General features: G+C 51.9%; 1 protein-coding gene across 1 annotated transcript in view; it reads right to left on the reverse strand.

Annotated features, from left to right (window-relative positions):
• The window catches only part of SDC2 (syndecan 2), an 87604-nt gene that overhangs the window by 6088 nt on the left and 58604 nt on the right, over window positions 1-22912 (reverse strand). The window contains exon 2 of the mRNA XM_054167455.1: window positions 7707-7818. Coding sequence (XP_054023430.1) covers window positions 7707-7818 — 112 coding nt within the window. The remainder of the gene's footprint in view (window positions 1-7706; window positions 7819-22912) is intronic.

A 22912-nucleotide genomic window follows, 5' to 3' on the forward strand; every position in this document is an offset into this window, starting at 1 on the left:
GAAGAGGAGGCTCAGGGGAGACCTTCTTGCTCTCTCCAACTCCCTGAAGGGAGGTTGTAGTCAGGAAGGGGTTGGTCTCTTCTCCCAGGTAACCAGCACCAGAACCTCAAGCTGTGCCAGGGAAAGTTTAGGCTCAAGGTGAGGAGAAAGTTCTTCACTAATTGGCCATTGGAATGTGCTGCCCAGGGAGGTGGTGGAGTCACCATCCCTGGAGGTCTTCAAGAGGGGACTGGATGTGGCACTTGGTGCCATGGTTTAGTTGATTAGATGGTGTTGGGTGATAGGTTGGACTTGATGATCTCTGAGGTCTTTTCCAACCTTATTGATGCTGTGATTCTTCAACAAGATTTCTCCTGTACAGCAAATCTTTTAACCCCCAGACATAAAACCCAAAAGACTTCCTACCCACAGCAAGACATCCTGCCATTACTTTGTGTGTCAGTCACTAGAAATTCATGGCTTTAAACTCCACATGATTCAGAAGCCTTTTTCTTCTGAAATAAAAAGGACAGAAAACTCCTTAAAGATGACCTTAAATTTCATTTCCTGTACATTCAAAGCCCAACTGGAGGCTGAGGGCTCCTTTAGAATAAGATAAGAGCCATGTTTAATAAATATCCTGGAAGAAAGAAGACACAGGCAAGAGGCTAAATTATTGCAAGACCAGAAAGTAAAGGAATCAGCCCCTTCTGGGACCACTCCTTATGAATCTCAATCATAGAATTGTCAGGGTTGGAAGGGGCCTCAAGGCTCAGCCAGTTCCAACCCCCCTGCCATGGCCAGGGACACCTCACACTGCAGCAGGATGCTCACAGCCACAGCCAGCCTGGCTGCAAACACCTCCAGGCAGGAGGCTTCCACCACCTCCCTGGGCAACCTGTGCCAGGCTCTCACCACCCTCATGGGCAACAACTTCTTCCTAACATCCAAGCTGAATCTCCCCATTTCTAGTTTTGCTCCATTCCCCCCAGTCCTATCACTCCCTGACACCCTCAAAAGTTCCTCCCCAGCTTTCTTGGAGCCCCCTTCAGATACTGCAAGGCCACAAGAAGGTCTCCTCAGAGCCTTCTCTTCTCCAGACTTAACAGCCCCAACCCTCTCAGTCTGTCTCCATAGCAGAGCAGCTCCAGCCCTCTGCTCATCCTCGTGGTCCTTCCCTGGACACCTTTCAGCACCTCCAGATCCTTCCTGTCCTAGGGGCTCCAGAACTGGACACAGTGCTCCAGGTGGGATCTCACTCAATGAGTTCTGCTCACTACAGACAGCAGTTGCCCAAGGAATTGTTGGGTAATAAATGCAGCAACTGTACAGAAGAGTAATACCTAACAAGTAGAAAGACATCCTCTTCAAAGAGAATGGGATGACTCCCTCATTCTGCTCTGCTGAGACCCCACCTGCAGCACTGCCTCCAGCATGAGTGGGACATAGAGCTGCTGGAGTGGGTCCAGAGGAGCTCACAAAGATGATCAAAGGACTGGAGAACCTCCCCTGTGGGGACAGGCTGGGAGAGTGGGGGCTGTTCAGCCTGGAGAAGAGGAGGCTCCAGGGAGACCTTAGAGCAGCCTTCCAGTACCTGAAGGGGCTACAAGAAAGCAGGGAAGGGACTTTTTAAAGGGCTTGTAGTGATAGGATGAGAGGGAATGGATTGAAGCTTGAGGAGGGCAGATTTAGACTGGAGAGTAGGAAGAAATTCTTTCCAGTGAGGGTGGTGAGACACTGGCACAGGTTGCCCAGGGAGGTTGTGGCTGCCCCCTCCCTGGAGGTGTTCAAGGCCAGGCTGGATGAGGCCTTGAGCAGCCTGGGCTGGTGGGAGGTGTCCCTGCCCCTGGCAGGAGGGTTGGAACTGGATGAGCTTTAAGATCCCTTCCAACCCCAACCATTCTATGAATCTATGAACCTTATTGCTGCAGGGAAAGAAAGCAGGCTGAAAATGTGAGTGCAACAGCAAAGATCTGAACTCAGGAGCAAGAATGACCCACATTGGGCATCAAAAGGAAGGGCACTAACAAAGACAATAACTAAAGCAACTCTGTACTGTGACAAAGAAGAGGTAATGCTGGTAAAAACTTCCAGAGGTACCAAAAGTACACAGTGCAAGCTCCAGAACAAAGACCTCCCACCATGAATTAGGGATTGGCCTGAAATGCTACCCAAAGATCAAAACCCCAACATCCTGCTTCAAAACAGAGGTGAGGAAAGGCATCCAACAGGAAAAAACATCTCCTGGCTTTGCCTCAAGAGTTCTCTTTGGGAACTGAAGGCCCAGAGGATACCTCAAGTCTGCTTCACCTTCCAAAGCTCAAGGCTTTCACAAGGCTTTCACAGCCAAGGAAATGAAAATGGGTGATCAGATTAGAGAGCTGATGAGCCACACTTGCAGAATGCACAGCTGTATATTCTGGATATGAAATGCTAAGCTCCATTTAATCACAACCTGCTCCTCCAGATCCTTAAATGCCACCTCTGCTTCAGGCCACAGCTGTGTCTGCCAGATCAAATGGTGAGCACTGCAGGGCTGAACCTCTCTGCCTACAGAGGATCACAGAATCACTGAATGGTAGAGGCTGGAAGGGACCTCCAGAGTTCAGCCAGGCCAACCCCCCTGCCCCAGCAGCATCACCCAGGGCAGTCTGCACAGCAATGCATCCAGGTGGGCTTGGACAGGCTCCAGAGGAGACTCCACAACCTCTCTGGGCAGCCTGCTCCAGGGCTCTGCCACCCTCACTGCAAAGAAGTTTCTCCTCATGTTGAGCTGAAACCTTCTCTGTTCAAGTTTGTATCCATTGCTCCTTGGCTTATTCCTGTGCACCACCCAAAAGAGCTTGGCCCCCTCCACTTGACACCCACCCCTCAGCTGTTGATAGACGTTGATCAGATCCCCTCTCAGCCTTCTCCTCTCCAGACTAAACAGCCCCAGGGCTCTCAGTCTCTCTTCACAGGGGAGATGCTCAGGTCCCCTAAGCATCCTCATGGCTCTCTGTTGGACTGGCAAAAGAACTCAGGCTGAACACTTGGCCAACAGTGAGATTTGGGCTACAACAGTATCACACAGAATCAGCCAGGTTGGAAAAGACCTCAGAGGTCATCAAGTCCAACCTATCACCTAATACCCAACACCTCCTGACAACTAAACCATGGCTCCAAGTGCCACATCCAAGCCTTCTTTGAACACCTCCAGGACAGTGACTCCACCACCTCCCTGGGCAGCACATTCCAATGGCCAATTACTCTTTCTGGGAACAACTTTCTCCTCACCTCTGACCTAAACTTCCCCTGGCACAGCTTGAGACTGTGTCCTCTTGTTCTGGTGCTGGTTGCCTGGGAGAAGAGACCAACCCCCACCTGGCTACAACCTCCCTTCAGGGTGTTGCAGAGAGCAAGAAGGTCTCCCCTGAGCCTCCTCTTCTCCAGGCTAAGCAACCCCAGCTCCCTCAGCCTCTCCTCACAGGGCTGTGCTCCAGACCCCTCCCCAGCTTTGTTGCCCTTCTCTGGACACCTTCAAGTGTCTCAATGTCCTTAAACTGAGGAGCCCAGAACTGGACACAGGACTCAAGGTGTGGCCTAAGCAGTGCTGAGCACAGGGGAAGAACATCCATGAGGCCTCCAGAGGCTATGAAAGAGAAGAACAGAAGCAGGACACCAATCACCTTTCCTTCTCCCCACAAAACATGCTCAGCCCATGTCCAGTGTGAAATGTGTCTCAGTGCCATGTTGATGCTGCTTGCAGCCCTTCAAGGGCATTCATGGTGCTGCTGGTAGCTCCTGCTTATCTCCACAGGCCTGGTGGCAGCTAACAATTTCCACAGCAAAGAAAGAAGTCAGAATGCTGTCATCTTGGATCTGCTTGCATGGAGTGGAATTGCCAGCAAGAAAACCACTCTAGAGTGGAAGGGTTCTTCCTGCTGGGAACACTACAGAAGTCAGAATCAAGTCAAGAGAGACACATTCAGGATGACATGAAGAAAATTGACCATTGATATATCTACAGGCCACTTCCTCCTTCATAAAACTGAGCTAACAGGATGAGTAGGGTGGAGGAGATGCTAAATTGCTTCCCTCTTGAGATTGTTTTCTTAAGTGACTACAGCTAGGCTCACAGATTGCTCAGAAGACTCTTTGAACTTAAGAGTTCTTCCTTGGTTCAAGAGTATTAGACTGTGGTACTGTCATGTGAGCTCTTTGGAAGGGCACTCAGTCTACACTGAGACTTCTCCTCTTTTCTTGTAGGAAAGAAACAGAGCAGGAAAGAAAAGGAGCAGGAGTGTGGCATACAGTCCTGTTGGTCAGCTGTGTAAAGGTAGCTTCTGTCCATCTGGCTCCACTTCTACCACTGAGATCATAGTATCACAGTATCAGTCAGGGTTGGAAGGGACCACAAGGATCATCTAGTTCCAACCCCCCTGCCATGGGCAGGGACACCCCACACTAGATCAGGCTGGCCAGAGCCTCATCCAGCCTGGCCTTAAACACCTCCAGGGACAGGGCCTCAACCACCTCCCTGGACAACCCATTCCAGGGCTTCACCACTCTCATGGGGAAGAACTTCCTCCTCACCTCCAGCCTCAATCTCCCCACCTCCAGCTTCATTCCATTCCCCCCAGTCCTATCACTCCCTGAGATCCTGAGCAGTCCCTCCCCAGCCTTCTTGGAGCCCCCTTCAGATACTGGAAGGCCACAATGAGGTCACCTCAGAGCCTTCTCTTCTCCAGACTGAACAGCCCCAACTCCTTCAGTTTGTCCTCACAGGAGAGGTGCTCCAGCCCTCTGCTCATCCTCATGGCCCTTCTCTGGACACCTTCCAGCACCTCCAGATCCCTCTTGGAATAGGGGCTCCAGAACTGGAGGCAGTACTGCAGCTGGGGTCTCAGCAGAGCTGAGCAGAGGGGGAGAATCCCCTCCCTTGCCCTGCTGGCCACACTTCTCTTGCTGCAGCCCAGGCTCTGCTTGGCTTTCTGGGCTGCAAGTGCACACTGAGAGCTCCTGGTGAGCTTCTCCTCCCCCAGCACCCCCAAGTCTCTCTCCTCAGGGCTGCCTTCCAGGCAGTCCCTGCCCAGCCTGGATTTGTGCCTGGGATTGCCTCCACCCAGCTGCAGGACCCTGCCCTTGGTCTTGTTGAACCTCCTGAGGTTGGCTTGTGCCCACCTCTCCAGCCTGTCCAGGTCCCTCTGGATGGATCCCTTCCCTCCAGCCTGTCTGCTGCACCACACAGCTTGGTGCCATCAGCAAACCTGCTGAGGCTGCACTCAATGCCACTGTCCATGGCACCCACAAAGATGTTGAACAAGCCTGGTCCCAGGACTGATCCCTGAGTGACTCTGCTTGTCCCTGGCCTCCCCTGGGACATGGACCCATGGACAGCCACTCTTTGTGTGCAGCCATCAAGCCAGTTCTGTATCCATCTAGTGGTCACCCATCAAAGCCATGTGTCACCAGCCTGGAGACCAGGCTGTGCTGCAGGACAGTGTCGAAGGCGCTGCTCAGCTCCAGGGAAACCACATCAGTTGGGGTAATAAAACCTAAAGCTACTTCTTAGAAGTTCCTTTCCCCTTCAAAAGCAGAGCTGCATCTTGAATCACCTGTATTAGAAACAGCCAAGCTCCACAGAGGAATGAAAAGATCCCCAAAAGAGACCAGTCTATACATGGCTGTTTACTGCCAACCTCCCTCCTTTCCTGACACAAAGTCAGCAGCATCAGAAGAAAGAGAACCAGAGAACAGCCTGGGTTGGAAGGGACCACCAAAGGTCATCCAGTCCAGGGACATCCTCAACCAGATCAGGTTGCTCAGAGTCTTGTCCAGCCTCACCCTGAGTATCTCCAGGGATGGGGCCTCAACCATCTCCCTGGGCAAACTGGTCCACCCCCCTCACGGTGCAGAACTTGTTCCTAACATCCAGTCTAAATCTTCTCTTCTCTGAGTTCAAACCATTGCCCCTCATGCTGCAAACAGTCCCTCTCCAGCCTTCCTCTAGGATCCCTTCAAGGACTGGAAGGCTGCTATTCGGTTTGCCCAGACCTTTCTCCTTCCTAGGCTGAACACCCCCAGCTCCTTCAGCCTGTCCTCAGAGCAGAGCTGCTCCAGCCCTTGGATCAGCTTTGTGGCCTCCTCTGCACTCACTCCAGCAGCTCTGTGTCCTTCTGCTGGGGACACCAGAACTGGAGGCAGGATTGGAGGTGAGGTCTCAGCAGAACAGATTCAAGGGGCAGAATCCCTTCTGTTGCCCTGCTGCCCACACTCCTCTGGCTGCAGCCTAGCACAGGATTTGCCTTCTGGGCTGCCTAAACATCAAATCATTACAAAAAATGCAGCAACAAACACACTAGGAAAGGAAAGGGGATGTCTACACAGGCTCAGCAAATACAACAGTAAGGAAAATTCTCTTCCAGAACTACCATAAAGTCCTGCACCTAACTTTTCAAGGCTGGAAGCTCCTAGCTAGTCTAGGAGATAGTCAACAAAGAGGCTTTCAGACAGAAATGATTCATGAGGTTGAAATGACAGCCTTTGGAAAACTGATGAGCTAGCTACATGCCTCTACTGGGGCTGAAAAGCCACTGTGCTATGTTTTAAAATGTCTTTATTTCCTGTATGGATGAAATTACCTCAGAGTAAACTCAAGGGCTTGGCAGGATCTGGAATTCTAAATGTCAAAGAAACCAGGGGAGGAATGGCCACCAACTGCATGTGAACCTGAATGGGAAAACAAGATTGCTGCTGCTGCTATGTGTTCTTACAGACTGCCAGAGTAGAATCAGAGGATTGTCAGGGTTGGAAGGGACCTCAAGGCTCAGCCAGTTCCAACCCCCCTGCCATGGCCAGGGACACCTCACACTACAGCAGGTTGCTCACAGCCACATCCAGCCTGGCTGCAAACACCTCCAGGCAGGAGGCTTCCACCACCTCCCTGGGCAACCTGTGCCAGGCTCTCACCACCCTCATGGGGAACAACTTCTTCCTAACATCCAATCTCAATCTCCCCATTTCTAGTTTTGCTCCATTCCCCCCAGTCCTATCACTCCCTGACACCCTCAAAAGTCCCTCCCCAGCTTTCTTGGAGCCCCCTTCAGATACTGCAAGGCCACAATTAGGTCTCCTCAGAGCCTTCTCCTCTCCAGACTGAACAACCCCAACTCTCTCAGTCTGTCTCCAGAGCAGAGCAGCTCCAGCCCTCTGCTCTTCCTCATGGCCCTTCTCTGGACACCTTCCAGCACCTCCAGATCCTTCCTGTCCTAGGGGCTCCAGAACTGGCCCCAGAGCTCCAGCTGTGGTCTCAGCAGAGTGGAGCAGAGGGGCAGAATCCCCTCCCTGGCCCTGCTGGCCACACTTCTCTTGCTGCAGCCCAGGCTCTGCTTGGCTCTCTGGGCTGCAAGTGCTGACTGCTGGCTCCTGTTGAGCTTCTCATCCACCAATTAGCATTCTGCCAGGGGAGAACTAAGCCTTCTCTAATCCTTCTATCTAAAGTCTGGGGAGATCTACACAGAAACCAGAGAGGCAGCAGAAAGAAAACAATGCAACTAAGGATTAAGAGAAAAGAGCAGAAAGTTAACATTTAAAGCCCAGCCCACAGGGGTGCTCAGTGCTCTGTAAACAGAGAGCCAAGCACTCTCTCAAGTTAACATCTCAGGCTTAAAGCAGGTATTTCCCTCCCCCAGGAATCACATTACTTCTTACACCTTCTAAAATCACATTGTGGCATGTTGTCTCACCTGAACCTGACCCAGAGGAATAATCATCATCATCAATTGGATAGACTCCTGATGCTTCTTCAACAGAGCTGTTGTCAAGGTATAAATCCTTATCAGAGACCGAATCTGTTCTCTGCAAAACAGAGGAGAGGGATTGGTTACACAGAGAACAGTCCTGCAATGAAGCACTCTCTTCATCTTTGCTCCTACTTCCAGAGCTCACATTGCCACACAATGTGAGGGGTGGGAAGGGACCTCCAGAGCTCAGCCAGTCCAACCCCCCTGCCACAGCAGCATCACCCAGGGCAGTCTGCACAGCAATGCATCCAGGTGGGGTTGGAAAGGCTCCAGAGCAGGAGACTCCACAACCTCTCTGGGCAGCCTGCTCCTGGGCTCTGCCACCCTCACAGGGAAAAAGTTTTCCCTTCTGTTCCTGTGGCACCTCCTTTGCTCCAGCTTGTCCCCAGTGCCCCTTGTGCTGTCCTTGGACATCCCTGAGCAGAGCCTGGCTCCATCCTCCCCGCACTGCCCTGCACATCTTTATCCCCAGCCATGAGGTCACCCTCAGGCTCCTCTGCTCCAAGCCCCAGCTCCCTCAGCCTGGCCTCACAGGGAGATGTTCCACTGCCTGCAGCAGCTTTGTGGCTCTGTGCTGGACTCATTCAAGCAGTTCCCTGAGGTCCTTCTTGATGTGAGGGGCCCAGAACTGGACACAATATTCCAGATGTGGCCACACCAGGCCAGAGCATAGGGGCAGGAGAACCTCTCTTGACCTACTATCCACAGCCCTTCTAATCCACCCCAGGATGCCCTTGGCCTTCTTGGCCACCAGAGCACATTGCTGGCTGCTGGGCAGGCTGAGGAAGGCCCAGTTTTATACTTCCAGTTTATGTGCTGCAATTGTCTGAGATGCTGAAGTCATTTGTAAAATTAGACCATAAAATAAATCAATAAATAGCACTCTAGAGCTGTACAATGAGAACCAAGAAGCCTCCCAACCTTTAGGAAGCAGCTCCCCTTCTGACCACACTTCATCTCACTAAATGCATGAGTGACCAAACAGGAGTTGCAATATACTCTGCTGAGCTTCTGGAGCAGGAAAAGAAGCAAATCACAGCATGTTAGAGGTTGGAAGGGACCTCCAGAGATCAGCCAGTCCAAAACCCCTGCCAAAAGCAGGCTCAGCCAAGGGCAGTCCACACAGGACTGGGGAGCCCCAAACTGGACACAGGACTGCAGGTGTGGTCTCAGCAGGGCAGGGTAGAGGGGGAGAAGAACCTCCCCAGATTGAAGCCCTCTGACAGCATCTCAAATGCCAAGCCATGAGAGCACATGCCAGAAGCTACCTCAGAGGTTCACCAAGCCAAACCTCATGGAAGTCAGAATGAAGAGCTGAGACTACAGAATACAGGGCACTGGAAGCCATGGCTTAGTTTGTCAGGAGGTGTTGGGTGACAGGTTGGACTCGATGATCTCTGAGGTCTTTTCCAACCTTCTTGATTCTATGAATTTATTATATGATTCTCAAAATGCTTCCAGGACAGTGCTGGTGAACTGTCCCTTCTCTCTTGACCCCCAGCCCTCAGATATTGATAGACATTGATCAGATCCCCTCTCAGTCTTCTCCTCTCCAGACTGAACAGCCCCAGGGCTCTCAGTCTCTCTTCATAAGGGAGTGCTCCAGTCCTTTAATCAGCCTCCTAGGATGATGTCAGGAAGGAAGGGACAGCCTCTGCTCACTTATGCCCTGGGACAGGACAAGGGGCAATGGATTGAAACTGTAGCAGAGGGAGTTCCAGCTCAACATGAGGAGGAACTTCACTGTGAGAGTCCCAGAGCCCTGGAGCAGGCTGCCCAGAGAGGCTGTGGAGTCTCCTTCTCTGGAGCCTTTCCAGCCCTGCCTGGATGTGTTCCTGTGTGACCTGTGCTGGATTCTCTGCTCCTGCTGTGGCAGGGGGGGTTGGACTGGCTGATCTCTGGAGGTCCCTTCCAACCCCTAACAGCCTGGGATCTGTGATCCGCTCCTGCTCCTTCACACGCTCTGTCTGGAACTGGCTGCAGTCCAGAGCAGCAGTCCAAGATGATGTCTGGTCACCATGCAATGGCTTAATTCCTTTCCAAGATGTCTCCAAAGGAAGGCCTGAAGGCCCTCAGTGGGTGTATGGGTGGTATTCTCCTTAAGAGGCAGCTGAGACCGTTTCCTCATGGGAAAACAAGCCCCTGTCACAGGTCACATAAGCTGCTGTTGATCAAGCTGCCACGACGGCCACACCACTCTGTCCTCCTTTACTTCAGCCACAGTCATGCTGCAAAACAAGCCCCAGCCCTCACCAGCAGGCAGGAAACCAGCAAAACATGTTGCAAAGGACATGCAGGTGGCTGGCCACCAGTACAGAAAAGGCAGACAACATCCCCAAGGTAATGAATGTTATCCATTGCCAAGCTGGGGGGTGGGGAAATGAAGAACTGAAGGGCTACCTGTTGACATTTCCCAACCATGGGAACTGCATTTGGGAACAGCTGAGGAACAACCTGAGTTTGCACATGCTAGGGAGTGCATGCTGAGAACAGAAGCAGCACACACCCATGCTCACAATTGGCAGGGCTGAAGAGATAAACCCAGTAACCAATGTATTCCCTAGGCCATTGCCCTCTTCTGTCTGCAGCGGAATCACAGAATTATTGAGGCTGCAATAGATCTCTCACATCATTCAGGCCAGCCTATGACCTGACACCACCACCTTGACCAGACCATGGCACTGAGTGCCACATCCAGCCTTGCCTTACACACCTCCAGGGGTGGGGACTCCACCACCTCCCTGGGCAGCACATCCCAGTATCACACAGTATCACACTATAACTAAGGTTGGAAGAGACCCCAAGGATCATCAAGTCCAACCTGTCCCAACAGACCTCACAACTAGACCATGGCACCAAGTGCCACATCCAATCTCCCCTTGAACACCTCCAGGGATGGGGACTCCACCACCTCCCTGGGCAGCACATTCCAATGGCAAATGACTCGCTCGGTGAAGAACTTTCTCCTCACCTTGAGTCTAAACCTCCCCTGGTGCAGCTTGAGACTGTGTCCTCTTGTTGTGGTGCTGATTGCCTGGAAGAAGAGACCAACCCCTTCCTGTCTACAACCACCTTTGAGGCAGTTGTAGAGGGCAATGAGGTCACCCCTGATCCCTCTCTTCTGCAGGCTAAGCAACCCCAGCTCCCTCAGCCTCTCCTCACAGGGCTGTGCTCAAGGCCTCTCCCCAGCCTCGTTGCCCTTCTCTGGACACCTTCAAGTGTCTCAATGTCCTTAAACTGAGGGGCCCAGAACTGGACACAGTACTCAAGGTGTGGCCTAACCAATGCAGAGTCCAGGGGCACAATGACCTCCCTGCTCCTGCTGGCCACACTATTCCTAATACAGGACAGGATGCCATTGGCCCTCTTGGCAACCTGGGCACACTGCTGGCTCATGTTTAGTGTCTGATTCCCCTTTCCATAAGGAAGTGCTTCCTAACATCCAACCTAAACCTCCCCTGGCACAGCTTCAAGCCATGCCCTCTTGCCCTGTCACAAGTTGCCTGGGACCAGAGTCTGACCCGCACCTGACTACAGCTTCCCTTCAGGTAGTTGTAGAGTGTGGTAAGGTTCCCTCTGAGCCTCCTCATCTCCAGGCTAAGCAAATGTAGACCTTAAAAACCAAGCAAAACCCCTAAACACCCTCACCCCCAAACAAACAAATCTTCCTCTTTCCAGCCTCACAGCACTAAGGGAAGACAGCAACATGATCCCTGAGAGCTCTGAGGAGTCAGATTTTGTGAGGCAGCTGAGCAGGTAACACAACGCAGCCCGAGCTGCAGGTGCCTGGGCAGCCAGGCTTCCCACCAGCACATTCTCTCCCTTCCCTGCAACGAATCACACCTTTTCAGCAGCCCAAAGCATTCATTTCCACCTATGCTGAGATGTTCTCAAGATTTAAACCAGCTGAAAAGGGGAAGAGAGTGGGCAGAAAAGCCTGGGTAGTTTTCAGCAGCAATTTGAGCATCCATTGTGTTACATTTTGAGGATGCAAAAGATACAATGCAAAACATTCTTTAATATCTGCTGTTAGGGAAGGCACAACTCCAGCAGCATGAGGAAATCACTCCTCACAGTGCCATAGATCCAATACAATAATTACTATAGGGGGAAATACGTGGGACAGTGAATCCCAAATGCATTCATATCAAACAGGCTCCCTCTGAAGAAGATGCTCTGCAGCTTCTCTGGCCAGAGTCATAGAATCAGAGAACTGTCAGGGTTGGAAGGGACCTCAAGGATCAGCCAGTTCCAACCCCCCTGCCATGGCCAGGGACACCTCACATTACAGCAGCTTGCTCACAGCCACATCCAGCCTGGCTGCAAACACCTCCAGGCAGGAGGCTTCCACCACCTCCCTGGGCAACCTGTGCCAGGCTCTCACCACCCTCATGGGGAACAACTTCTTCCTAACATCCAAGCTCAATCTATCCATTTCTAGTTTTGCTCCATTCCCCCCAGTCCTATCACTCCCTGACACCCTCAAAAGTCCCTCCCCAGCTTTCTTGGAGCCCCCTTCAGATACTGCAAGGCCACAATGAGGTCTCCTCAGAGCCTTCTCCTCTCCAGACTGAACAACCCCAGCTCTCTCAGTCTGTCTCCATAGCAGAGCAGCTCCAGCCCTCTGCTCATCCTCCTGGCCCTTCTCTGGACACCTTCCAGCACCTCCAGATCCTTCCTGTCCTAGGGGCTCCAGAACTGGACACAGAGCTCCAGCTGTGGTCTCAGCAGAGTGGAGCAGAGGGGCAGAATCCCCTCCCTGGCCCTGCTGGCCACACTTCTCTTGCTGCAGCCCAGGCTCTGCTTGGCTCTCTGGGCTGCAAGTGCTCACTGCTGGCTCCTGTTGAGCTTCTCCTCCCCCAGCACCCCCAAGGCCTTTTCTTTCAGGGCTGCTCTCCAGCCAGTCCCTGCCCAGCCTATATCAGTCCCTTGCTCCAGTCTGTTTCCAGTACAAATCACTTTTGTCTAGAGGAACTCAGGCTGGACATCAGCAACCTCTCAGACCAAAGGCACAAAGAAGCATACTCTAGCCTCAAACTCTCCAGGCATTTGCAATGATAAATGCACTCAGGCTCTTTGCAAGCTGGCTAGTAGGCCTTGGCACCCCCAAAGTAGGGGTAGCCCCCTCTACACCTCCAGCTTGCCCCTCTTTGCCCAGTGACTCAGAAGCACTTGGAATGAAAACTGCCTTCAGGTTAAGAACAGAAAGAAAAGCTCAACAGTTAACCAAACCAAAATGCACAGTCACAAAAAATACTTCTGTGACAATGAAGCTTGGGAGAATCACAGAACCACAGAACGGTCCAAGCTGGAAGGGACCTCCAAAGCTCATCCAGTCCAACCTCCCTGCAGTCAGCAGGGACATCCCCAACTAGATCAGGCTGCCCAGAGCCCTGTTGAGCCTCACCTTGAATATCTCCAGGGAGAGAGCCTCAATCACCTCCCTGGGCAACCTGTTCCAGTGTTCCACCACCCTCATAGTGAACTTCCTCCTGCTATCCAATCTAAATCTCCTCTTCTCCAGTTTGAAGCCATGAGAGATGCTTAATGAAAAGAAAACAATCCTTCATGCTGCCTAAGTGAGGACCAAGCACTGAAGCTCAGCTTTGCAATTTTATGCTAGGTAAAACCAAACTTTCATATTTGCTCTAGGAATGTTCTCTGATTTGTCAGCTGGGCAGCCAAGGGTGCCCACAGACTGCTTTCAGGGTGTCCACAAAAGGCAGGGTGGAAAACCAGGTTTGCTATCAGCAGGCTTAGACCCAGAACAGTCTGTAGTAGCCATTCAGTATTTTGGGGAGGGAAAATAAAAAAGTTTGCACATTCTACCTCCACAAACCCATTTGTGGTTATTGTGAAGTTCAAGAAGGACAAGTGCAGGGTCCTGCATCTGTGGAGGAATAACAGCAGGCACCAGGATGGGTTAGGAGCTGCCCTGCTGGAGAGCAGCTCCATGGAGAAAGGCCTTGGAGTGCTGGTGGACAGCAAGTTCTCCATGGGACAGCAATGTGCCCTGGTGGCCAAGAGAGCCAATGGCATCCTGGGGTGCAGCAAGCAAAGTGTGGCCAGCAGGGCTAGGGAGGTTCTGCTCCCCCTCTGCCCTGCCCTGCTGAGACCACAGCTGCAATCCTGTGTCCAGTTTTGGGCTCCCCAGTTCAAGAGAGACAGAGACCTGCTGGAGAGAGTCCAAGGGAGAGCCAGGAGGATGCTTAGGGGACTTGAGCATCTCCCCTGTGAAGAGAGACTGAGAGCCCTGGGGCTGTTTAGTCTGGAGAAGAGAAGGCTGAGAGGGGATCTGATCAATGTCTATCAATAGCTGAGGGGTAGGGGTCAAGTGGAGGGGGCCAAGCTCTAACATTCTGTGATTCTGTGATGTCACCACAGACCTCATGACTAGACCATGGCACCAAGTGCCACATCCAATCCCCTCTTGAACACCTCCAGGGATGGGGACTCCACCACCTCCCTGGGCAGCACATCCCAATGATGAACGACTCGCTCAGTGAAGAACTTTCTCCTCACCTCCAGCCTAAACTTCCCCTGGCACAGCTTGAGACTGTGTCCTCTTGTTCTGGTGCTGCTTGCCTGGGAGAAGAGACCAACCCCCACCTGGCTACAACCTCCCTTCAGGGAGTTGTGGAGTGGAAGAAGGTCACCTCTGAGCCTCCTCTTCTCCAGGCTAAGCAACCCCAGCTCCCTCAGCCTCTCCTCACAGGGCTGTGCTCCAGACCCCTCCCCAGCTTTGTTGCCCTTCTCTGGACATGTTCAAGTGTCTCAATGTCCTTCTTAAACTGAGGAGCCCAGAACTGGACACAGGACTCAAGGTGTGGCCTAACCAATGCAGAGTCCAGGGGCAGAATGACCTCCCTGCTCCTGCTGGCCACACTGTTCCTGATGCAGGCCAGGATGCCATTGGCAGGCCTAACTCTTGCCAGCAAACCCCACTGTGGGGCACTTTGCCAGCTGCAGCAGGGCCTTCAGCAGAAGAGAAATAAGATGCTAATAATAAGTGATGTAACAAGTACCACAGAGGGAATGGCCTGAAATTGTGCCAGGAGAGGTTTAGGTTAGACATTAGGAACAATTTTTTTCCCTACAAGAGTGGTCAGGGACTGGAACAAGCTGTCCAGGGAGGTGGTGGAGTCCCCACCACTGGAGCTGTTCAAGAAACCTGTGGCCATGGCACTCTGGGATATGGTTTAACGGCCACGGGGGTGTTGGGATGAAGGTTGGGCTCAATGGTCTTAGAGATCCCACCAAAAGAATTCTACAGTGCTGTGATGGTTCCTGAAGAGAAACCATACTGCCTGCACAGCAGGGATGTTAGAGGGGTGGGTACTGGCCACAGGAAGGCTGAGCTCACCATGGGCTCAGGAATTGTGCTCACAGCAAAAATACTCTTTCCACAACAACAGGTCTCAGGACTGAATTTTCCAAGTCCAAGAGTAAGGCTTTCATACAGCAGCCAACATAGGCACTGCTCATTCCCCCCAGACAATTTGACATTGTTACCATCTCCCGGTTTTACCTCAAGAAAGGCTTAAACCCCTTCAAGCACTCCCCAAGGCTGCTGCCTTTCTGTGCTCATCCATGTGTCCAGGGTGAGAAGCAGCCTTGTGATGGGAGCACAGGATGTCAGGGGTTGGAAGGGACCTCTGGAGATCACCAAGCCCAACCCCCCTGCCAGAGCAGGGCCATAGAATCTAGAGCAGCTCGCAAAGGAACACATCCAGATGGGTCTTGAAAGTCTCCAGAGGAGGAGACTCCACAACCTCTCTGGGCAGCCGGTGCCAGTGCTCAGTGAAGAAGTTGCTCCTCACGTTGAGGTGGCACCTCCTGTGCTGCAGTTTGTATCCACTGCCCCTTGTCCTATCCCAGGGAGCAACTGAGCAGAGCCTGTCCCCTTCCTCTTGACCCCCAGCCCTCAGATACTGATGGACATTGATCAGATCCCCTCTCAGTCTTCTCTTCTCCGGAGCAGACCCAATTTACCCAGGCCACCTCCTGCACCACTGGCCTTGGCCAGCTAAATAAAAACCACTGGCTGTGGTGTCTCTGGAGAGCTTGTTTGCAAAGGGATTTCAAAATCTTTTAGAGGCCATTTGCTGTCCTTCTTCAGGTAAGAGGGGAAGAGCAAAGTGGCTCTGTAGGGCTGGCCCTGCCCGCGTTCTCTGTTGGGTCTTTGCCCCTGGGGAGGGCGCCAGCAGCGGTGCACCAGGCTGAGACCCTCTCTAGCGCAGCACAGAGCCACTGCCAGGGCTGCAGCACATGCCAGAAAGATTATTCACGCTCCTTGGACCTGCTGCAGAACTTCCTGATGCTGCACAAAACTATAGCTTCAGGGCCTTCAACCTCTCAACAGCGGATAAAGAAAGGGGCCGACCGCTCGCGGCGGCCGAGGAAAGGCGGAGAGCCCAAAATAAACACAAGGACTGCAAGCTGCTCCTGCTACCACCAGCATCCAGCAGGAGAGGAGGCTCTGTAAATCAGCTGGTTTACAGAGATTGCCTCGTGTCAGAGCCAAGAGTCAAAATGTGCTGGCTTAGGATGTGCACAGTCTGTTACGCCAGACTAATCACCAGGACAGGGCTGTGTTTGACAGGGACAGCAACGACAAAGCAGCTCCTGCTGGGGTCAGACACGTCAGCAGCCTGGATCACACCATGGCTGAGGCTGGGAGGCACCTCAGAGATCACAGTATCACAGTATCACCAGGGTTGGAAGAGACCTCAAAGATCCTCAAGTCCAACCTGTCACCCAAGACCTCATGACTAGACGATGGCACCGAGCACCACATCCAATCACTCCAACCCTCCTGCCATGGGCAGGGACACCTCTCAGCTAGACTCAGCTGCTCGAGGCCTCAACCAGCCTGGCCTTAAACATCCCCAGGGAGAAGGAAGCCACAACCTCCCTGAGCATCCTGTTCCAGAGTCTCACCACCCTCATAACCAAGAACAACTTCTTCAGACCCAGTCTCACCCTGCCGTCCCTCAGCTTCAAACCTTTCCCCCCTGTCCTGCTGTTAGACATCCTTCTGAAAAGTCCCTCTCCAGCCTTCCTTCAGGCATTGGAAGGCAGCTTTGAGAGCCCTTCCTCCACCAGTCTTCTCTTCTCCAGGCTTAACAACCCCAGTTCCCTCGGCCTATCCTCACAGCAGAGGTATCACAGCTTGCACTGAAGAAAATACACCACATCCATGGGGCTTGCAAGGAAGAACTCCAAGGCCATTGGGGTAAGGAGACACCAAGAAGCCACCACCACATCAGCCACTGTTCCTTTATAGACATGCATCAAAGAATCTATAGACTTAAGGTCCCACTCTTCATGAAGCTGTGGACACTTGTGTGCCTGTTTCCTAACAGCCACCTGTGCCTTTAGAAACATAATCACATGCTGGATGGTACATTATGTGCTAACTGACCTTAAAACATTAATAGGAGAACTTGGCCAAGCTTAATTGAAAATGGGTTGGGGGGAGGATGGTTGAGGGGGCCCATTATAAAGGCTCACAGATCTGTGTAGCCTGCTTACAGCTTTGCAGTTGAGGCTTGAGCTGCCTTGAAGAGAACAATAAACATCCTCTTAAGTTCTGGCCTGTGTGAAGTAAATTCCAGTGGATGAAGTTTCTGTCTTTCTGCTTCTTTTCAGAGCTTCATTTCCAGTTGTGCATCATTTACAGGAAGGGTCTGGAGGTGCTGGAAGGTGTCCAGGGAAGGGCCACGAGGATGAGCAGAGGGCTGGAGCTGCTCTGCTATGGAGACAGACTGAGAGAGTTGGGGCTGTTCAGTCTGGAGAAGAGAAGGCTCTGAGGAGACCTCATTGTGGCCTTCTGCGTATTTGGATGTGGAGGGAGGAAAAAACAGTGAGTGGTGAAATAGAGCTGAAGCTTCACCTTGCTTCTGCTTGTAAGCAGATGCAGGAGGAAGCAGACAAGCATTTGGTAGCCTGCAGGATTGCAATGGTTGTCTGTGTTGGATTGAGTCTTCTGTACATTGGGCGTAGAGGCAGACTCCAGCTTCTCAATATTAAAAGCAAGAGAAGAGAAATTTTGGTGGTGCTTGGCTCCAAGGAGTCCTTCTTGTGGCCTTCCAGGATCTGAAGGGGGCTCCAAGAAAGCTGGGGAAGGACTTTTGAGGGTGTCAGGGAGTGATAGGACTGGGGGCAATGGAGCAAAACTAGCAATGGGTAGATTGAGCTTGGATGTTAGGAAGAAGTTGTTCCCCATGAGGGTGGTGAGAGCCTGGCACAGGCTGCCCAGGGAGGTGGTGGAAGCCTCCTGCCTGGAGGTGTTTGCAGCCAGGCTGGCTGTGGCTGTGAGCAACCTGCTGTAGTGTGAGGTGTCCCTGGCCATGGCAGGAGGGTTGGAACTGGCTGCTCCTTGAGGTTCCTTCCAACCCTGACAATTCTATGACTCTATGAATGAGGGTCAGGAACCTTCCTAATCCACATAAATGTACTCCAACATAAAAAAAGGGTTATTTAGGAATGATTGAGGGGCAGGACAAATCTGATGACACCCCAGCTCAAGAAGGAAGCGCTGCTGTGCTTTTTATGTGCCCCCCTTCATCTGAGACTGTATCACATTCCCTCACTCTGCACCAACAGGACTGTCCTTGTACATGAAACTCAGAACTAAACACTGCATTTTAGTCATCTCCTTTACCAAGTTCAAGGCATCTGAGCACTGTTGTTTAGTACAGCATGGGGATTTGTCTAAATCTGTGTCCAGTTCTGGGCTCCTCAGGTTAGGAAAGATGTTGAGTTGCTGGAAGGTGTCCAGAGAAGGGCAACAAAGCTGGGGAGGGGTCTGGAGCACAGCCCTGTGAGGAGAGACTGAGGGAGCTGGGGTTGCTTAGCCTGGAGAAGAGGAGGCTCAGGGGAGACCTTCTTGCTCTCTCCAACTCCCTGAAGGGAGGTTGTAGCCAGGAGGGGGTTGGTCTCTTCTCCCAGGCACCCAGCACCAGAACAAGAGGACACAGTCTCAAGCTGTGCCGGGGAGGTTTAGCCTGGAGGTTAGGAAGAAATTCTTCCCCAAAAGAGTGACTGGCCATTGGAATGTGCTGCCCAGGGAGGTGGTGGAGTCCCCATCCCTGGAGGTGTTTAAGAAGAGCCTGGATGAGGCACTTGGTGCCATGGTTTAGTTGATCAGATGGTGTTGGGTGATAGGTTGGACTTGATGATCTTGAAGGTCTTTTCCAACCTGGTTAATTCTATTCTATTCTATTCCATTCCATTCCACCTTCTAAACCTCGAGGCTGCTGAGCAGCCCAGATAGGGCACACAGCAATTCTTTTTCCCCCAGATGAAAGCAGAACTTGAAGCCCAAAACGTTTCTCCAGGAACACCAAAAGGAAAAGATCCAAAGGGCCTTTCAGCTGTCCCCGGTGCAAAGAACAGTTCCTTCCCCAGCTCTGCCTTTGACGTCAGGCACGATACAGCAGGGAAACTCTTTTCAAAGGCCTGCAGCTGAATCAGCTTCCAAAGTGCTACTCCAGACTGCAACATTAAAGGGCAAGGCGTGGGCGAAGCAGCGGCGGGAGCCGGCAGCGCGCAGCAGCCCTGATTGATTCCTCTCCATTAGCACAGCATTTTGCTGCACCTTTCCCCTCCCAGAGCCCCCAAATGAGGGTCAAACACACAGACACAGACACACACACCCCCCCATCCCTCAGCAGGCAAATCACTGTCACAGCACAAAACGCTGGTGGGTTTGTTTAAGGAGGCAGCAGCCCACGCTGCAGGCAGGTTGCATTGAAGGCCCAGCCGTGACCAAGAAGCTAAAACGCAGCCCTTTGAAAAGGCTGAATGAGGAGAGGTCAGCCTGGCTCTGGCTCCCCACTCACAGCTCTGACAGCAAGAGGAGAAGCAGAGAGCCTGTGGTTTAGAGGTCATAACTGCGTCTACCTGCCCTAGTATGTTTCAATCTGAGGAGCGTGCTGCCTCTTCCACACACACCTCCCCTCTCCTTTCATGTTTTACTGATGCTTTTCCCCAATCAATCAGAAGAACTAACACTTATATTTTCCTCCCTCCTCTTGAGACTGTGGATGAATGATTAAAGCTGCCAGGGTAACCTCTTTGGCATGCATGCCAATAACTCCCCACCTCACAGCCTTCCCTCTGCCTCGCTGCCCTGGCCCGCTGGTGATTACTGCAATCCCTTCAAGTGGTCAAATTGCAGGGCAGCCCCCATGGAAACCTATTTGGAGCTGTTGGAGCTCATAGCAAAGAATGATGTTTTTAATACAGATTGTTCTTTTAACCCCCTTACAAAAGCAGCTGTAATCAATCGTAGCAGGAGCGCTGCAAACCTCCAGCGCTCTCCAAAGCCACGTATTGATTCCTTTCCACTCCCTGGACACCAACAAAAATGACCCCACGTGAGGAACCCAGAAGCAAACCAATGTGAAGTCATTGAAATTAAGATATTTTTGCCATTGGAGGCAAGAAGTACAGAATCACAGAATCAAGCAGGTTGGAAAAGACCTCAGAGATCAGCAAGTCCAACCCGTCACCCAACACCATCTAGTCAACTAAACCATGGCACCAAGTGCCTCAGCCAGGCTCCTCCTAAACACCTCCAGGGATGGGGACTCTACCACCTCCCTGGGCAGCACTTCCCAAGGGCCAATATCTCTTTTTGGGAAGAACTTTCTCCTCACCTCCAGCCTAAACCTCCCCTGGCACAGCTTGAGACTGTGTCCTCTTGTTCTGATGCTGGGTGCCTGGGAGAAGAGACCAACCCCCACCTGGCTACAACCTCCCTTCAGGGAGTTGGAGACAGCAAGAAGGTCTCCCCTGAGCCTCCTCTTCCCCAGGCTAAGCAACCCCAGCTCCCTCAGCCTCTCCTCACAGGGCTGTGCTCCAGACCCCTCCCCAGCTTTGTTGCCCTTCTCTGGACACCTTCCAGCAACTCAACATCTTTGCTAACCTGAGGAGCCCAGAACTGGACACAGGACTCAAGGTGTGGCCTAACCAGTGCTGCCTCAATCAATTACATCAATTACAATCAATTACATGAGCAGGGAAATGGCACATACAACAACCAGGCTAGTAAGTTTACCCTAAGCACCAATTAAATATCACTAGCAAAGGTTATGGATCACAGCTGAAGTTTGTCAAAGGTGTGGAGGAATCTGACTTCCCAGCTTCAAGAGTGAGCATTTCCAAGCCTTGAATGCTTAATCTGATATTCAATAGGGACTTCTGAGCACCCTGATCTAGTGGAGGATGTCCCTGCTCACTGCAGGGGCATTGGACAAGATAACCTTTGGAGGTGCTTCCCAACCAAACCTATTCTGGTGGTTCTTATTAATTGAACAACAAGGTCCACAAATCTTTCCAGCAGACACTTCTCTGCCACCTGCAGCCAGCCAGCTCTTGGTGGTGTTCCACCAAAGGTCCCCACAGGTGGATGCACCTGGTAGATCTAAAATCTGTTTGAGCCTTTTAAAATTGTGTGCTACCACAGCAGTTAGCTGAAGAAACTTCCCTCCCTCCCACAAACATACACAACCTATTTCAAAAGCCTGTGGTGACAGGACAAGAGACAATGGCTTCAGACTGGATGTTAGGAATGAATTCTGCACCATAAGGGTGGTGGAACACTGCAACAGGTTGCCCAGGGGAGGTGGTTGAGGCCACATCCCTGGAGATATTCAAGGTGAGGCTTGATCAGGCTCTGGGCAACCTGCAGGGGGTTGGACTGGATGAGCTTTGGAGGTCCTTTCCAACCCAAACCATTCTATGGTCATGAAATGAAGAGGAATCCCAAGATCTGAGATGAAAGAGCTGAGACAGTAACACATTCATATCCCAGGTTTGCTAGGTTCTTACTTAAGGAAAGTAAAGTTTCAAGCATGCTGAAGTGAAACACCTTTGTCACAGAAGGGTAGGGGTTGGAAGAGACCCTCCAGAGATCATCTAGTCCAACCTCTCTGCAGGGTTGCCTGGCTCAGGACTCTCAGTTTCATTATGCCAGGATATGCACAAGAGGAAAAGACTCACCCTTCAAGCAAAGAGCATTCCAAATCCCCACCCAACCACCAAATCATCATCTTTGTGCTGCTTTGGGTGCTGACAGAGAAGATGTTGTGCTCAAAACTAGGGCTGTCTAATGATGCCAAATGCCAACTGATCTGCAGCTCCACATGAACTTGGCCTTAGCCAAACTGTCCAGGTCCATCCAGGTGAGACACCTCCTTGTATCCCAGATCCCCAAGCACTAACACAACGAAGACCGCTTCATCGCTGCTTCCAGGTGCCAGCTCCCACTCACCTCACTGCTCTCCAAGATGCAGCTGCTAGATGCAGCACTCTGATCCTGTTGTACTTCACTGAATTTTTCTACAAAGCCTTGGTGTTCATACCCTCTTTGATGCACAGGAGGATAAGAAATGAGTTGCCTCCAGATAGGATAAAACTTCACTCTCAGTGCCACATGGCTTCAGGAGCTGTCTTCTGTCTGGTATGCTGCCCTTCAGGGATGGTTGCCCTCCTTCCATGCAGGGAGATGAAACTGCTACATCACAAGGCAAGACTGCCTGACTCCCTAGCCAAAGAGGACAGCCAGGGTAGGCTTGGCAGGGAGCAGAGTGAGGATAAGACACCACAGTACCTGCCTGCAGTGCCAGCCAACCTCCTAGCCAGGTGCAGCAGAGGCAAGAAGGAAGAGTTTTCCCTCCTGGCCTTTGACTCTCCTGGCAGCTCCCCAGGGCTGCATTGCAGCATTTGACTGGGCAAGAGAGCCCAGAGGGCAATTTCTGCTGAAGGGCTGTGTTCAGAACCTAGGTGGATAAAGTGAGCAGAACTGCTAAAAGACAATTTGAATGCTGTGGTTAGGGATTTCTCCCAACAGGGTTTTGCAGCTGGCTGACCCTCTACCAACTGCCCAGCAAGAGAAAGGGAGGCAGAGCCTAAGCCAGGCAGTCTGCTGTGAGCCTCCACACCTGCTGCAAGACAATTCTACATCCTGTAGAGTGCTGCTCACCTTTGTATTGATGCCACTGGGACTGTTGTAGAAAGATTTGGAGTTGGCTGTAGATAAACTGAAATCTTTGTTCCCTTCAGCAGAACTCTAAAGCTAGAAGAAAGCTGCTAGAAAGAAAGGCATTGCTGTGCCTTCATATTCCTGCTTAGAACCATCT

This window comes from Dryobates pubescens, chromosome 14 (genome assembly GCF_014839835.1).
Source record: "Dryobates pubescens isolate bDryPub1 chromosome 14, bDryPub1.pri, whole genome shotgun sequence".
NCBI classification, from domain to species: domain Eukaryota; kingdom Metazoa; phylum Chordata; class Aves; order Piciformes; family Picidae; genus Dryobates; species Dryobates pubescens.